The sequence below is a fragment of the Pelecanus crispus genome, chromosome 14 (assembly GCF_030463565.1).
Source record: "Pelecanus crispus isolate bPelCri1 chromosome 14, bPelCri1.pri, whole genome shotgun sequence".
NCBI classification, from domain to species: Eukaryota; Metazoa; Chordata; class Aves; order Pelecaniformes; family Pelecanidae; genus Pelecanus; species Pelecanus crispus.
In genome coordinates, this window is record NC_134656.1 from 4,190,042 (window position 1) to 4,208,398 (window position 18,357).

The window sequence follows — 18,357 nt, forward strand, 5'->3', positions numbered from 1 at the left end:
CATATTTTAGAGGCTACGGATTTTTATATACTAATTGGATTTACTATGGGATTTGTGTGCCTGAATAAAAACTTCCACATTTATTTTTATTTTTGTAATAGATTGATTTCCCTGCAGGAGAGATGCTATTTTTGAAGCCCCAACTGAAAGACAACAAATAAAAACATCCAAAAAAGGTGTAATACCCATCACAACAGCACAACTTTGTAACTGGTTGGTAAATCTGTACTGCAGGCTGTATTATCTTATATTTTGCCCTGAGAAATTCTCCATACTAGGTTGTACAGAATACCCATGATACAATTTTACTCTTTGACATTACGTTTGAAGTGAGCGCCAAAGCAATTAACAGAAAACAACAAAGTTTAACATGGTTTATTGAAGCAAGTCTTGAACAAGTTATTTGGGCAGAGGCTAGTTTTTCTAGTCATTTTCCTTATTTGCATGCCAATGCCTACGATATACAAAACCAGACTAGCAAGAGTTAAGCTAAGCATAGCATGCAAGTCAAAAAACTTGTGAGAGCTTCTAGTATCTTCTATCAAAGGACTACCATTTTGGTTCCTCTGAAAAAGCTTTGCACCTTAGTGACATTGTAAAGCCATCCACAAACAGGTTAAACAAGATATTATGCTGTCCAGCAACAGAATTTAGTAGTGTAGGTATCAATGCTGAAATAAGAATGCCACATTGGTCCCAAGCAAGTAACCCCAAAACCTGATCAGGTAAGGGACAGAAATATAACTAAGTACTAGTCACATGGGCACAAAGTCTCTTTTGTACTTTTGTTATTAAAAGGTCTCATCGGTGCTGCACAACTAGTCAAAAGCAGGTTACTCATTAAAACTCCTTTAAATTTTCACAATTTATCTGAAAAGGTTCACACATTCCTGTATGAATGATGACCACGGACAGTCCTTTTCTTAAAGGACACAAGGATGTTTTGCAAAGGCAAAGGACGAAAGGAAGCATGCAGTTGCAATAAATACTGCAGAAACATAAGAAAATACCTGCACCACATCCATAGCACACCTTGAAATAGGTTCTACAGAGAGGAGGGAGTTACTAAGATTGACATACTGCTTTCCAGAAGTACATCTGTCACAGAACAAACAGAAAGGGCTGTTCATAAACATGCATGGAACACCAATGGTCACAACACGTACTAAGACAGATCCTGAGAGGCTCACTCTCCGGAGAAAACATGCTTCTCTCAGTGATCTTTACAGCCTTGATGCAGAGAATTTAACTATTCATACCACCTACACTACGGTGACAGCTAAGGTCCCATGACGAAGGAAGGCAAAGTCATACTGTACCTGTCAATCAGCTGGTTACGAATAATGTCAAACGAAGTGTTCTGCCAAGCCCTGCGCTGCACGTGTAACTCGACGGTAACTTGTACCGGGTGATCTGCCTTTGCTTTCAAAAGCTTAACTTTGCGCAGATCGCAGGGTCCTGTACAAGCTCACAGTCCCCAGCAGTAGAAGTTACAGGGAAGTTCCAGTCCCAGACTTTGCACAGTTCCCACCCATGTTAAACAATTTCCTCCCACGTGAATTTATTTTTAAACCAGGACAAAAGTGCAAGACTTTATGAAGTATTGAATTTGCTCAACGCATTCCGAGTGTCTGTATGAGGAGAGATCCAGGTACTCTGTGGAAAGAGAGGTTCTACCTCGATAGTTTCTCTCTGAAACCAAAGGTGTGGAGATCCACTGCCTGCTGAGCAGTCAAAGGCTGCTCTCTGGCACCTATGCTCTCCACACCTATATGCCAGACAACACTGTAGAGATGACCTGTAATGGCTGTCCATAACATTTTATTTACTTACAGCTCTATCAAGTACTAAAAGTTGAAATTTCCTATGCCATTTATCTGGATAGGTTAGTAATCCCTCAAATTTGTCATCAAGTATGCTTGCTCCTTCTCAAATTCCATTCCTCAACAGAAAAAAAAGAAAAAAACCACCTTATGCCTGTGCCACTAAGATCCTGGATCCTCACAACTTATACACCAATTCAAAAAACCCAAACATTAGTACCTGTTCAAAACAACCTGTAAGAGTTTAAACATGCAATTACTATGACTTAGTTAATTCAACAACTAGCTACTCCATACTAACTTGTTCTTCTATGTTAATCCTCAACAAAGACTCAGCTGGTTAACCAAGAGTTACTCCTCCTCAAAGAAACATTTACATTTCTATAGAAAGGTAAGCATTTACAGCTGGAGTAGCTAATTTGACTGGAATGCAGTTCAGCAGGACCAGTTTTGAAGTCTGGCTGGCTGACTGACTACAGCTGCAGAGTCTTACTCCTCCAGACCTGAAGCTGAAGTTTTACATCATGCAGCAATTCTGGAAAGCCACTGCTTTGTTGACACCATCCTGCTACATTTACAAATCCTGGGTTTTTTTGCTCTTAAAGCAAATGTTGTAGCTCTGTGAGACATATACAAAACACTAGGTCATGTTCATTATACAGACATTGAATCTACCTGTGAGATCAAGGAGCCTTTAAGTAAAATCAAGTACAGAAACAGCAGGCAGTCAGGAAAATAAATGCAGACATTTGCCAGCATGAGCAGGTAGGGTGTTTGAAGTTCAATACACTGGAATTAGAGTGCCACCAAAGAATTAATGAACTAGCACATTCATCAGCTTTTTCACATGCCTAACAAGGTTTTGTTGGATGTGCACTTCCATAGCAAATTTTAAAACAAATTAAGTTTGTTAACTTGAAAGGAGAATACTGGCAAACAAGGGGAAAAAAAAAAAAAAAGAAAAAGGAAAAAAGAAAGTCACTTGAGGCCTTCCCCACAAAAAAAAAAAAAAAAGATGAAAACTTTCTGTCAAATCTCACATGATAAAAATACTGCGCAAGTACTGCCAGGGGGAGGAAGAGAAGGGGCAAATCCCACAAACTCTGAAAAGACACTCAGTTTTTAGGTTTTTGCTTTTCTTTAATGGGTCAAAAGGGCACAAGATCAATATAATAGAAATAGTATGAACAGAATTTAAAATTAGCTCAATACGAAGGAAAATTCATTCCATGCCCCGTTTAATCCACCTAACAGCATATGTTAATAAAGAGCAACATTTTCCTTAGTTTGATATCCTGATGCACCTTCTGTCCAGAAAGAGCCTCCAAAAGAGCCAGTAAAAGATCAAATATACACACCCTTCATATTAACACTAAAAATAATAAAGGGGGGGGGGGGGGGGGGGGGGGGAAGGAGAACAAAAAACCCAACAGAGCTACAGCATGACTGGTGGAATAAGAGCCAACCCCATCTTCTCTTGAGTTGCCAGCTGAAATAAAACATAGCTGTAGTACTTCAAGGGACAGAAATAAATAGCTTGAACTAGAAGATAAATATTCATGTGGTTTTGCTTCATACACATCTCCTGAAAGCATCAAACTGCAGTGTTTCATCTCTGAATGAAAGCTTCAGCAAGGATGACTCTTAATTGACTCATGAAATTAGGTTACCAACAACACTGGATCTAAAACATCTATAAAAATTAGCCAAGAAGTCAATTTAATTGGCAATTTAGATACCTGCTGTAATTATTATGCACTTAAAATCTCTACAACCAGAGAACAGCTACACAGATGGCAAAATCCAGAAGAGAATTGTATTTACCAATTTAGATTTGTTTCTTACTCCAAAGTTTGAATGTAGCATCCTCCACCAAGATGTCTTGGCAAGATGAAACTCATTCCGCATGCTCAGTAAGAGAAGGGCAACTTCCTTCTCAAGTCTGTTAAACAAAGTGCAGAGAGGTTGAGCAAAGAGGATCAGCTGAAGAGCTGGCCCACTGTCACTTTTGCATTTCTTTGAAGATTGCAATTGCAGCTCCCCCTGTTATAGGCCTTAATGTAGCTGGGAGTTATTAAATGCCCTGGGGACAGGTGAGTACCTGTACTGGGTCCTGCTGGGATGCAATTAATTTCCTTTCTAGCAGCCTGTATGGTGCTGTGCTTTGGATTTGTGACCGAAGAAGTGTTGATGACACCCCCGTGTTTTATTACCGAAGAGCACTTCTGCCTTTCTCGCTCTGCCCGAGACTGAGAGGCAATGCAGCCAGGACAGCTGACCCCAACTGTCCAGAGGGATATTCCCAACCACATACCACCACACTCAGCAATAAAACGGGAGGGGAGTTTTGCAGGGGTTGCTGTTGCTCAGGGACTGGCTGGACGCAGGTCAGCTGATAGCGAGTGACTGCTTTTGCATCTCTTGTTTTTCTTTATTTCTATTTGGCGTTTTCCCCTGCCTTTACTTCTTAAAGTGTCTTTGTCTCTAGCTCCAAGTTTTCTCACTTTTGCCCTTCCGATTCTCTCCCACACCCCACGGCGGGGCTCGGGGCCTGCCAGGGTCAACCCACAACAGAACCAAAGCAGCGAAGCATCCTAAGGTGATAGTTTAGCTGAACTTATTTTTAAAGCGCTTGAAACAATGGTGGCAGCAAACTGAACATCTGAAAAGTTAGCTTTGAACACAAGAGCCAAACAGATTTATGGCAGAATGAACCACGTTCTGTTCTCTCAGGAATACAGATTTTTGGTGATACTTCACAAGAATTAGAGCCAACTGAAACACTAGAAGCCTGGTTTGCAACTGAGTTCAGGCTACAAAATTTGTTTCTGCATCAGAACAAACCACAATAATTGTCCCACGCACAGACTACTGCCCCCAGCACAAAGCTACGGCGCTGCTATCAGCAGCATTATATATCGAACATAAAAATTGTAAAGATGAGACTGGACAGAAAATACCCTGGCAGTATAGCGCTCAGTTACCTACAGAACTGACAGCTACCCTCAGTTTCACTTCAGCCAAAAATTCTATTCTGTGGCTAAGGATACTGGCTCACAGAACTTCTACCAAACCTAACAAACAAAGATCAAGAAAAGTTAATTCCAGGAGATTAATATTTTCTGATGCAAAACACTTCACTGAAATTCTCACAGAATTCTGTAAATGTTCTCCATTTTTAACAATACATCAATATTTGAGACATTTTTCCACCTGAAAGCATCTGGTACAGCATTCTTTGGACTTTGTAGCCTTTTCTTGGAAACTATTTCCTTGACCACAATTGTAGAAGATCGCACAATTTTGGTTTACGTGCCTTCCCTACCCATGACGCATAATGCTAGGCTTGATCGTGACTGATACACCAGCTTATTTCTAGCCACACTGTTAAAAAAATTAGTAATTCAATACTGTCTTGTAAAACTAGTTGCTTCTTACTAATTTCCTGAAGGATTTGTTTTATCTTATTTGTAAGAGAGACAAGGTGGGAAGTAATCAATAACTCCAAGCACAGTGGCTTTGGACACAAGTGTCAACTGATATATAATTAATCATTTACGAACACTTCTCTTTGAACCAAAACTTACTGTGAAGGTAAAATTAAATATGCTTGAATATTTCTCATCACCCCTTCAAATTGATCACTGAAGTTTAAGACTGTGAAGACAATTACAGCATATAACATCACTGGAGAAACCCCCTAGAACAGTAAAAATAGTTACAGGTTTAGTTTATAGATCTTCCTACTAAAAGGCACTTTCTAAGCTTTGTCTCTGTGGACCCATTCTCTCTGGGTAGGTTTAGTTTTAGTCTGTACATTTATTCTGTACAAGGTATCTTACAAATCATTTTCATGGAGACTCTTGAACAATTATGATAGCAATCATACTGCAAATAAAGCAGGATGACAACAGCTGACTAACCCAGTGCAAAGCCCTACAGCATAAGAAACCGTATTTTTATGCCTACCAACAATTCCTCACACACTGAAATTCTGCAGCATGAGCTCGTGCACACAGCTAGCAGACTAGCTAGCTAGATTTGCTAAAGAGTTTTAAGATAATACCACAAATTTGCAAAAGCTTTAGAAAGTCAGAGTTTCTGCTATGGTTGAATTTCCTTTAAAGCTACATTTATAGTATAAGGGTGTTAATATGTTTGCTGTTGTCAAGAGATTTTTTTTTTTTTTTTAAAAAGGATAAAAGTTGACTTCAAGACAGGACAAATAATAGAGTTCAGCTTCATAAAGAATCCACCTAGCTATCCGCTTGGTAACATTAACCCACTTGGATAATAAAATGGCTGCGCAGCACTTAGAACTACATTTAAGACAAAATAAGGCCATGTAAATAAAGTTATTTGCATCTCTGAATATAGGCAGCATTTCTGTTTCACTATTAAACAACCGCTCAACAGTTTCACTGACATTGTGCAAAACCTAGAAAGAACACACGTACGGGGGAGAAGTTCTGTTCTTCTAACAAAGTTCTCATTTCATCCAGCAAGCAAACACGCTGCTAAATGGACCGTTATAAATAGGCTGGTGAGCGAACTTCTCCATACCCTTAACACGTACGAGTTTTATAATTGAGCGTTATTAAAAAGATTCTTGTTCTCACTTCATCACACTGACATATTGTCGGGAAAAGAGTCTGCCTCAGTGGCCGGAGCTGGTTAGGTCTGAAGTGAGTGACGTGGACCACAGACACTTCAGAATCCAAATGCTTACTGCCTTCAAACTTTCCATATCATCCTTACTTTTGAACTATCACTAGAATCAAAACCCAACAAGATATATTAACAGATTCTTTTGGGAGCCCTAAAAAAAAAAACCAAACCAAACCACCTGACTCAGAAGAGTAAAAATAATGCTAGTAAAAATATAATGAAGTTATCCATTCATGAAAACATGCAAACTTCTTTCTAATACCCCAGAGGTTCATAGCATCCCAACAGCCACAAACCTTATCTCATCTAAAACTCTGAACAGCACAGCACAGGGATTGAACCCAAACAGGAATGCCACAGATCAAGGTTTCCATTCAATCTAATGCCAAGCACAGACATTACGTGTCCAACAGAGCAATATCCAGTTTAAGTTTTGGACTATAAAAATCAAGAGGGACAAGATTAAAAGGTCCACATGTATTTCTGCAGCTGCAGGCACAATTCACCTTTTGTGCACACTCCTTCCAGATTTATAAACAATCTCAGGCAGACAACACCATCCAGCCTCCTGCATTTTCTGAATGGAGGGCTGCTGTAATTTACTAGAAATCTGTCTCATTAAATTATGTGCATTATAAAATATACTGAAATAATCTAAAGGATCTGTCTAGACCAGCAAATGAATTTCCAACTGTAACTGTATTTAAAAAAAAAAGTTTAAGCTTAGTCTATTCTTGTAACTTATTGATCCTGAAAATTAAGACATTATCTTTGTGCACTGAATCAACAACAAATTTTTGAAGATTATAACTGAAAGTAATAGTAAGCCACATTTGACACATTCTAATTGCTTACTGCTCTCATGCAACTTGCTATTACAAGCCTTTAAGAATACGAAGTAAATAATTACATCATCATACATTCTTCTGCATAGTGATTATTAAGAATTCAAGGACTGAGATAATACATTCTTTCATTCTAAGTTCTACAGTGGTCTATTCCACAAAACAATAAAAACGATAAAAGAATCAATCTAACACATGACCTATATTTTTTTGCAACAGGAAACATATCAACATCCCATATCTTCCACAGTGGCAGATACAGGGTGGCAAACTTTTTTATTGCTCTCCCTTTCCAATTTATGCAGCTAGGTGAAGATGCCCCTGTGATCAGTTACAGATTCAAACTCGGCAAAAACATTCCAGATGCTGAACGCTCTGTATTTAACACATATTCTTTGCACGCCTGATTTTTGTGCATTTCTTCCCAAAAATGTAAGAGAACCAAACATTTTAGCTATTTCACAGAGAACAGACTAAACACTAAGCATTTAAAAACATGGCATTAGCGTCACATACAGACATTTCTCATCAGATATCTTCGTGACTCAGACGACAAAACTGATACTGAGTGAAGGACTAGAAAAAATGCCAACTTGTAAATGGAAGTTCTAGTTATCAAGTAGCATGATGTAACGTTGCATTGTGGAAGGACAAGTTACTTCAAACGCCAAAGCTAATGAATTATCTGCTTAAAAAATCAGTGTACTTGCATGTGAGTCTTGCTTTCAAACAACAACAAAAAGTAGTCATCTGACTGGCACTACAAACAGTGAGTTAAAAATATAGCCGTATCAAAGCGAGAAAACCTGATTGGTATGTTTTCCAGCCAATGCTAAAATAACAGAAAGCTAAGCTCTCCACCTTTGTTCTAGGTCAGCATGTGTGAAGTTCACACAGTAGAATTCACAAGAAGGAAGACTGAAACACCAGTTTCAATCATAAGACCTGTCAGCTTCAGCAAGCACGTATCATGGAAAGCACTAACAGTATCAAAATTGATTTAAAGAAACCATCCAACAGTGAAAATCACCATGCATGATCAGTTACCAAATCAGGTACATTTGCATGGATGTTAGCAAACAAATAACTACATGCACCGCACTGTTTTTCAGTATTGCATCACCTGAAACCTTTAACCAATCTAGTCTTCAACTACTTGCAGGCATAGAGTTTGTCATCTAATCATCATTTGCTATCTTGAACTTTTGTCTTCTGTTTATAAGATTATATTGGCATGGCTAAAGAGCTAGTTTTGGAGAAAAATGGCATATTTATTCCTGGACAGCAGATGTCTCAGTGTTTCCTTTTGAGCGCTCCCTGAAGTTTTAAGTTCATTATGAGGTGCTGTTGGTTCAGCAAAGCAACATGAAGAATCACTCCTGATCTTATCCTAGATTGCCCTCAGCTTTCTGTCACATGGTCAAACATTTGTACGACTTGACAACTATACTAAGAAAAGCTATGTTTACAGTAACTGAAAACCCAGGGGGTTACTTAGGGGAAAATCACTGCTCAGAATTTCTTCCTTCCATGCTAGTTTAGCCAGTTCGCCTACTTCCATCCCACGGCGCAGCGCTTTATGTTTGGAAGTTACCCAAGTCACTGCTTCCAGAAATTGCCCTGAGGTTTTAGAAGTCCCAGAGCATACTGGTATAAAGTTTGTGAAGATGATATATATGTGGGTGCCCCCAGATGTCAACGTGAATGTGGAATTACTGAACTTTGGAAGGTTAAGTTGGAATGAAACAAATTTATTTTTTCTTGCATGCATAAGCTTTAAAAAAAGGAAACTCTATGAGAAGAGTGGTACAGTAATGCTGATCTACACTGCAGATCTGTGCCTCCTTTTTACTCTTCCTTTTTGAAATCTTAAATGAAGGCTATGCATTTTAATTGAGAAAATTCACACTAAACGAAAGCAGTATCTGCTTGCACTCAGCATGCTTTGGCAGATACTTCTGAGGGGAAACACAAGGTTATGGCAGACATAAAAAACCAGAAGGTGATTTCAAACCCACATCTGAAATTCTGGCCTGCAAGTGCTGCAGAGTAACAAACCGCTTCCAAAAGGAGTCCGGAATCCAAACATACAGACAGCACAAACATTAATAATATCCAAATTAAATAAATGGCAACATAATTTATACCTTTGTTACCATGCAGAAGTTCTGGTGGCATGTTATTTAAAAAAAAGCCTTTTTTCCTGCTATTTTTCCCATCTTGCTTGTCTCCCTTTCAGGAGCTCTGTAAGAGAAACATTGAGTAGGTAACTGCAGAACAAAAAAGAAAAAAAAAAGCCCAACTCGAGTAAATCCTAAGTGCTCGCTGTGCTTCAGCTGTGGCCTAAGAGGGCCCTTGAGGCTCCCGTATCGTGCTGAAGCCGAGCTCAACACAACCGTCTGGGGAACTGGCTGTCACAGACTCCTTCGCTAAGCTACCCAGCTCCAAAAGCAATCAGGAAAATAAAAAAAAGAAAATCAGACGAATCCCTAGGCTAGGGCAGACGGAGCTCCACCGACCTGCAACCTGCACAGCAATGTCCTTCAGCCCCCGCCCCTCCCCTGTCCCCGGGGAAGGGCCCCACGGCTGAGAAAACGCTCCTGGCCGCCCAGCCCGCAGCTCGGGACACCCCGAGTCTGCCGCCTCCGCCGAGACATGGCAGGGGCACATCGTTCCGCCCCAGCGCGCCACCGACTGCGCTGCCCCGGCCTACGGCTCGCAGCGCCCCGAGAAAGCCCCGAGCGGGTCAAGGACCCCGCGCCCGCCGGGGAAGGGGGCGCAGCGCCGGGGCGGCCGCGCTCCCCCGGCCCGCTGACCGCCAGCGCCCCGCCGGGCCGCGCCCCCCCCCCGCCGCCGGCCGGGCTGACGGGCGGCCCCGCCGCGCTGCGCTGCGAGCCGGCAGCGGCCCACCGGGGAGGCGACCCCCGCGGCGGGCTGGGCCGCGCCAGGCCCGGGCGGGGCTGGGGGAGGCGCTGCCGCCCGTCCCTCAGCGGAGGCGCCGCTGCAGCAGGTGGGGGGAGCCCGGGCCCCCTGCGGGGAGCGGCCCGGCGGGGGAGGGCAGAGCGGGGCGGCACCAGGCCCGGGGCCGGTGCGGCGGCTTTACCTGGCACCGCGCTCCCGCGACGGCCCCGCCGCAGCACCCCCCCCGCCCGGCACCGCTGACACCGAGGCGGAAGTGCGGCCCTCGCAGCGGCGGAGTGACGCGCCCCTCCGCCAATCGCAGAGCGCGGCCGCGCCCGGCCGTGGCCGAAGCGACGAACCAGCTTTCTCGCCCACCCGCCCGGAGGCGGGGCGTAATGCTAATCAGGCGCCGAGCCTCACAGCTCCGAGCCGCACCATTGCTGGGGAGACCGCTGGCCAATGGCGCGCCGGAGGGGCGGGGCTATGCAGACGAGGGCGGCACCGGGATCCCCCGCTGCGCTGGCCGGCCTCACCGGGCGCGTTTGGGAGGGGACGGGGCAGCCTCCGCTGCACCAACGCCACCGCCGTGCTGCAGCCGGTGCCGCCTGGGTGTGCTTTCGAGGCGCTTTTACCGTCAGGCAGCTGCGGAGCGTCGGCTCGGCTCACCATCACCTGTGTAGCGCAACGTGTTCTCCTCACCGAGGGTGGGGGACAATTGCAAGTTTTGTCGCTCGGTACCTGTCCTCCTTGCGCGCTGTGGCCGGGGTCCCCATACAGCTGCGCGCATCTGGCGCAGCGTCCTGGCCCACGTGGGAGTGCTGTACCTGCCCTAGTTTGCTGTGCACCGCTATGAACTTACCTGATTTGGGGGTTTTTTAACATTTTCACCTGCTCCAAGGCATGGTACGTGTCACCCATAGGCCACGGGTTGCGGTGGTTTGATTTTCAGGGCATCCCTTCACCCCAGGGAGCTCCAACGTCCTCCGTGTCCTGCCAGCCAGCCCGTGTCTTCCGAGGGGCCCGAGTTCCCCCTCTGCCCATCCAGCAACCAGCTGCAGCCAGCGCTGCTGCTCGGAGCGGGTTCATGGACATCTGGAAATCCCAGAGAAATAGTCAACAAAACCGTGGGCTGGTAGCCGACGGGTTAGAGTCGCTGCCTCCCAGGAGAGAAGCGCAGGTGCTTTTATTTCTGTAGCCCTGAACTTGCACTTGTTCGGACACAACAGGTAGCCGGAGGCAAGTTCGTAATAATCCCCTTCACTTCAGAGTAATTACTGGTGTGCTGAAGGAATTGAGACTCTTCATAGAGGTTGATGCAAGCATCAAAACGGCGAGTCAGGAATTTAAAATGAATTTGACTCATAACATTTCTTTTAGATAATGCCTGTTCTGCTCTTTATTTACCTTGTAATTTCTGCGTCTGCAAGGTGTTTTCCTTTGCATACTCTTAAACTTCATATGCGATCAGAGAGGTTTGAAACTCTTTTCCACTGAAATGTCTCCTTCCCTCCCTTTTCATACCTGAAAGCTAGCAATTGAATGAAATCTCATTGGACTCAGCAACCAGGACTTTAAAAGGAAAAAAGTAAAAATAAAATTGCAAAGCACACACAGAGTGAGGTGCTTCAGGAGATCAGCCACAGGGATAACATCCTGAAGGAGCCAGGAACCCATCGGTCTGGATGCAGTACGTCTCGTATCACTCAGACAGGACAACCCATTGATATAATTCCTGAGGGACACCTTCTCGTCCTCTTACACGGGAAATCGTATGGGATGTCAGGAGGGGCCAGCATAAGAGCGAACAAAAACCACTTGGGAATGACAAGCTGGAGCCTGAGTCAGGAACGGTAGGGAGTGAAGGAGGGAAATGAGTCACAGAAATACTTATTCTCAAAATGATCTTCTACCATCGATACACTTCTCAATGCAAAGCAAGTATAGGAATTAGCATATTAATTCTGTAGCACAGAACTTGTTCATGTGGTGGGTTGAACCTGGCCAGGTGCCAGGTGCCCACCAAAGCCGCTCTATCGCTTCCCTTCTCAACCGGACAGGGCAGAGAAAATATAACAAAAAAGCTCATGGGTCAAGATAAGAGCAGGGAGAGATCACTCACCGATGACCATCACAGGCAAAACAGATTCGACTTGGGGAAAATCAGTTTATATTTGTTACCAATCAAAACTGAGTAGGGTAATGAGAAATAAAACCAAATCTTAAAACACCTTCTCCCCCACCCCTCCCTTCTTTCCGGGCTCAACTTCACTCCCAATTTCTCTCCCTCACCCCCCGAGCAGCGCAGGGGGACGGGGAATGGGGGTTGCGGTCAGTTCATCACACGTCGTCTCTGCCGCTCCTTCCTCCTCAGGGAGGGCTCCTCACACTCCTCCTGCTCCAGCGTGGGGTCCCTCCCACGGCAGACAGCCCTCCACGAACTGCTCCAGCGTGGCTCCTTCCCACGGGTGCAGCTCTTCCCAAACTGCTCCAGCGTGGGTCCCTTCCCCGGGCGCAGCCCCTCAGGAGCAGCCTGCTCCAGCGTGAGTCCCCCGCGGGGTCCCAATTCCTGCCAGCAAACCTGCTCCAGCCTGGGCTCCTCTCCCCATGGGGCCACAGCTCCTGCCAGGAGCCTGCTCCGGCGTGGGCTTCCCCCGGGGTCCCAGCCTCCTTGGGACACATCCCCTGCTCCGGCGTGGGCTTCCCCCGGGGTCCCAGCCTCCTCCGGGCACATCCCCTGCTCCGGCGTGGGCTTCCCCCGGGGTCCCAGCCTCCTTGGGGCACATCCCCTGCTCCGGCGTGGGCTTCCCCCGGGGTCCCAGCCTCCTCCGGGCACATCCCCTGCTCCGGCGTGGGCTTCCCCCGGGGTCCCAGCCTCCTCCGGGCACATCCCCTGCTCCGGCGTGGGCTTCCCCCGGGGTCCCAGCCTCCTCCGGGCACATCCCCTGCTCCGGCGTGGGCTTCCCCCGGGGTCCCAGCCTCCTTGGGGCACATCCCCTGCTCCGGCGTGGGCTTCCCCCGGGGTCCCAGCCTCCTCCGGGCACATCCCCTGCTCCGGCGTGGGCTCCTCCCCAGGTGCAGGGGGATCCCTGCTCCCCGTGGCCCCCATGGGTGCAGGGCACAGCTGCCTCGCCATGGGCTGCCCCAGGGCTGCAGGGGAATCTCTGCTCCGTGCCTGGAGCCCCTCCTGCCCTCCTCCTGCACGGACCCTGATGCCTGCAGGGTTCCTCTCGTGTATTCTCGCTCCTCTCTCCGGCTGCAGTTGTGCCGTATCCTCCCCCCTTTCTGAACTGTGTTATCCCAGAGGTGCTACCGCCATCGCTGATGGGCTGGGCCTTGGCCAGCGTTGGGTCCGTCTTGGAGCCGGCTGGCGTTGGCTGTGTCGGACATGGGGGAAGCTTCTGGCAGCTTCCCACAGAAGCCACCCCTGTAGGCCCCCCAGCTACCAAACCCTTGCCACGCAAACCCAAGGCATTCATCAGAGGTGGATGCAAATGCTTCTTAACAGGGGAATGGCTGCAAGGCCGGGGGGAAATCATCGCTACGCCAGCCCTTTGCCCCCAGAACAACTCACCTGCGCGGCGGGGGGAGAGGGCGCAGCAGGGCCGGGCAGGGGTGGACCTGTCCTGGTGGGGTGGCTGCGTCTCCGGGGGGTAACCCGGGTTTGGGCACCATGCGAGGGCTCCTGCTGGAGACCTGAGTGTGGCCGCAGGCGTAGCACTGTGGCCGCCCTTTTAGGTGCTGGTTATCTGCTGGAGGCACCAAAGAAGCCTTGCAAGGAAGGGGGGTGGTGGGAGGTAGGAGCGACGGCAAAGGCCCACATCGTGGTGGGATTTATTCCTCCATTGGCACTTGTGTAAAGTACGTTTCAGAGGTGCAGCAGCAAAAATACGAACCACTCCTTTGCTGCACGGCTCCCTCCTGCCCTCCCCAAATGCTTTACCTGGCACGCTGTCTGTTGATTCTGGCGCATTAACTCATCCCTACATGAGCCGACAGCTCCTGGCCGTCAGCCACACGCTGACAATATGAGACATGAATTAACGGTGATAATGCTCCTTGCTCTGGCACAAATGAAATTGGGTTTTGAATGAAGTCTCCACTGAGAATTTCTCACACACACTGGGACTGAGTGCTTTGGGGTGGGCACAGCAGGCTCTGAGGGTGTCTGTCGGTCCCTTCGGATCCGGTCTTGCTATACCCTCCTGTTGTTTCATCCCTGCGTTCACCCTGGCGAGGTGGTGTTGGGCTCATCTTTAGGGAATACAAATCTTTGGGAGTAGAGGATAATTTCATTCCAAAACGGTTTTTAAGATTTTCCTGATTTGCCCAGAAAAGTGATTGTTTTTTTCCAGCAAGCCCTGATTCAGCAACCCACTTCTGGATTGCTTAACGTTATAGGCTCAACATTAAGCGCAGAAATATTTCTACTGCAGCTTTTAAGCAAAGGCCCACAGACAGAAAGTAGGCATGAATTTAAATCATTTTTTGACCGAGCAGGCCTTTGTCATGACTAAACAGCTGATCTGGAAGAGTTCTCCACAAGGATCATGGAAAGAGAAATCCAGTGATTAGATGACCAAGGAATACTGAATTTGTGTAGCTTTTTCAAGTCTTAATTGAAGGCATGCGCATTCTGAGCCTGCCACAAAAATCCTTCTCCCAGGCATTTCGTGGGCATTTGAGCTAAATGCCCATGCTTAGCAAAAATGAGGCTAACTGACAATTTCTTCCTTTGTTAAATAGTCAGGGGCTACTCTCTAGCAATCTAAAATAGCAAAAACCCCAAACTGGACAGGGAGAAGAATCTAGCTCCGTATTTGTCTCCCCCCTGTGTTGGCAATGAGGGGAGAGAGCAGTTACCTTTTAAAGGAGAGGGCATGGAAGATTTTGCCTTCTTGGCAAAAGTTTTGCAACATTAAAAGTAATTAAAACGGGGTTTTACAGTGGAAAGTATTGAGCAACTGTCTCAGGCATAGGTGTAACCATCAGCTCCACCTATAATAAACCCAACCGTTCCCCTCCTGCGGAGCAACGCAATCCGCTTAGAAAACTGATCCAAGCAAACCTTGTCACTGTGGCAGATTTAGAAAACCTAAATTGCAACAGAATAAGGAAGGGCAAAATGGAAAAACAAAACACATCAATCCTGTGATCTAGAGATAACACAAGGAAATGTGGCATGTTACAGCAAAAATACCGATCGTCTTCTGCCAGTTGTATGTAGGCAGAGACAAATGCCCCTTCTCTCCTCCAAATAAGCCGGTGGCCAAAGGCAGCCACTTCGGTCCCAACATGTGCGGGCAAGTGCTCACCTCTGCCATGGGAAGCTCTTTTCAGACGACGACTCCTTGCCAGGGAGCTTCAAAACCAAACCCATTCATTTAGCAGGTGCTCCAGCATCTCCTGCTTGGTGTTGCTTAGGTCCCTCCTCCACGCCGTGCCCGTCTGCAGTGCGAGGCTGGGGTTCCCGGCACGCCGTGCCTCCGCAGCGTTTCAAAGACCTAGCGTTGTCCTTATAGTTCTGTGCTGAATGTGCTTGGAAACACTCCCACTCCTGTTTACCAGCAGCTTCACCTCAGAGGAGTACGGGGCTTGTCCACACTTGAAAGCTAATTTGCGTTAAGGGCGGGTGTGAATTAAAAGCAGAGTAGGAATCCCAAAATAAGTCTGGGCTGAGAAGCCCAATGTTATCAAAACAATTGATTAAATGTACCGTCATTAATTGCAAAATCAGTGGAGAAGGGAAATAAGCGTGCTCAGGAGAGAAGAAGGTCGCGCATCCCGGTACCGGCAGGGACGGGGCAGGTTTGGGTTTACCCTCGGCCGTCAGCCACAGGGAGATGTGGAAGCGGGATGTGGGGAAGGAGCGGACCTCGCAAGAGGACGAGCAGGACAGCGGCCAGCAGCGGCCAGCAGCAGCCAGCAGCACAGCCCACGTCTGGTTATTGCCCGTCGGGTGGGACCGGCTGTCGGGGCAGGTACCAGCCTGGACGACCGTGCTGTGCCTGGGTGGAGATGGTGGTTTTCCCATCCTGTTCTCTGCAGCTTTCTTGTTAAATATTAACTGTGATTATTATAAAATGGCACACCCCTGTCATGCTGTGCCGGAGGCTGTGCAAACATGGAATAGAAAGACACTTTCTGCCTTAAAGAGCTTGCGATGGCAGGCTCTCCCTCTTCCCAAGTAAAAGGAGGCTGCATCCAGATATACATCAGGCAGACACCACTTTGCAAAATGGGAAACATCCGTATCTTCCACAATCTGAATAATAAAGATTTGCTCCTACAGCCTGTCCCCTCTCCCAAGATAGACATTATGAATTCTATTGACGATGATAGTGTGTATTTTGAGTTGCTGGCACTAAAAAAGGGAAGATATTGTGAAAGAGCTAGTGTCACATAAATTTATTTAATATAAAGAAGACATTAAAAAAGCAGAGATTGGTAACACTGATGAGGCTTTAGTGAAAAACATGGTAATGCTGAACTGCATGAATTTTAACCAGAATCTTGAAGAAAAGCAATTCAAGAGAAAACAGAATCCATAAATAATGAGGAACATGGCAAAAGCTGAATAAGTAGAAATAGCCAGTCTGTTAAAAGGCTGAATAAGCATGTTCTTTGTAATGGCATGGAAAGGAAAAGACACAACAGCCTGTATCCTCCGCTTCAGCGATAATTTCCCTGGGAGCAGGACCCATTCGGCTGAGGGCAGCTCAGGGTCTGAGCCACTTCTCTTCAATATAAAATAAAGTTTTGAAAATCTCCGTGGTCAAAGTTGTGAAAGCTTAAAAGCCGAATGCTGAGCGTACAAGGGGCTTTTCACAGTAAGCCGGGAAGCTTCTTAAAAACCATGCTTTCTCACAAAGGCTAGATGTTACTCTCTGCTGAATCCTGAATTATTCTAATTCCAGATATGACTTCTGGCACTGGAAACTCCTGCTGCTGGAGCTCAGTAGAGATGAGCAGGAGGTTGTGCTCAGGATAAAAATAGTCGGACACAACTAGGTCACTTCCATACCCCGTCTCACCTTCCCTGGGATGAAAGTCCGTGGTTTTCTTGCATCTCCAAAGCAGGAAAGATGGGGACGGAGCAGCTTTGACTCACAGCTTCAGTCCGCCCTCCCACTTGTATAGGGTTTGGAAAGCACCGTAGGGGGATACCAGAGCCCCCACGGAGCCCGACTTTTAGAAACCCACTCACACTGGGTACCCACGAGCTTCGGCTGTCTCTGTTCCAGGAGCAGATCTGAAGACGCTCTATTTTCCCAGTGCCCATGCGCCATCATGCTGCCGCCAGTTGATCTGCCAACGATCAATGATGCTTTATACCCTAATAGAGGTTTATTTGTCAAACTTGGCCACAAGAGCATCTTATTTAGAACTAATTACAATGTCTGGTTTTAGCTACGTGTACAGCAGCATGGCAACTTACCCTTATAGTCTCTGGACCAAATTTCTATCTATGGATGGCAGTACTTACATCAGAGATTAATTCAATGGCTTGTACGATGCTTTCTTTCTGGAAATTGAAGTCAATAGAAGCTAATTATACTTATTGATGCAAGATTGGAACTGACGTGTGAGTAAAATTGAACCTGTCTGAGTGCTCCCTTGGTAACTTATCTTTGTCTCCAGGATCTCACCCATCACAAGGGGCTGAGCGGGATGGGTGTGCACGAGGCAGGGCGAAGGGATGCTCCTCACAGCCCACAGCATGAGGCATATTTTCCTTTGGATACTCCCCATGCTTAGTCAGAAAGTAGAAGAGATTTCTACTGCCGAGGTGATATGGAAGTGTTGCTGATGTCGGGTAATTTAATTTCATTAAGTTATTTAGTGAATTAGACACTATTAGTTCAGCAGCACGGTGTTTCCCCAAGTCAGCACCACTTTCCTCTCCATTTTGCTGGCTTTGTGGACGAACAGACAGCAGAGGAGCGTTTCCTGTGGCATGCCATCAGGAACACTTGAAAAATACACGTGCACAACTACGCTGTGCCCCACAGCACGGGGAAGAGCCGCTGGTGCTGGCAGAGGTCACAGCACGAGGACAACTGCTCTCACACCCGGGATACCCCCTCCTCACAACACAGCATGGAGCTCAGGCATCTGCCCAC

At 46.5% G+C, this 18,357-nt stretch overlaps 1 protein-coding gene across 3 annotated transcripts in view; it reads right to left on the reverse strand.

Moving 5' to 3' along the window:
• Positions 1-10,475, reverse strand: part of OSBPL2 (oxysterol binding protein like 2) — a 38,904-nt gene extending 28,429 nt beyond the window's left edge. For 2 of the 3 annotated variants that reach the window (XM_075721101.1, XM_075721099.1), the window contains exons 1-2: positions 10,440-10,475; positions 9,484-9,580 (exon numbers count right to left, since the gene is read on the reverse strand). In XM_075721101.1, coding sequence (XP_075577216.1) covers positions 9,484-9,495 — 12 coding nt within the window. In that variant the 5' untranslated portion in view covers positions 9,496-9,580; positions 10,440-10,475. The remainder of the gene's footprint in view (positions 1-9,483; positions 9,581-10,439) is intronic. The other variant, XM_075721100.1, reaches the window with a different exon arrangement.
• Positions 10,476-18,357: the final 7,882 nt, after the last annotated feature.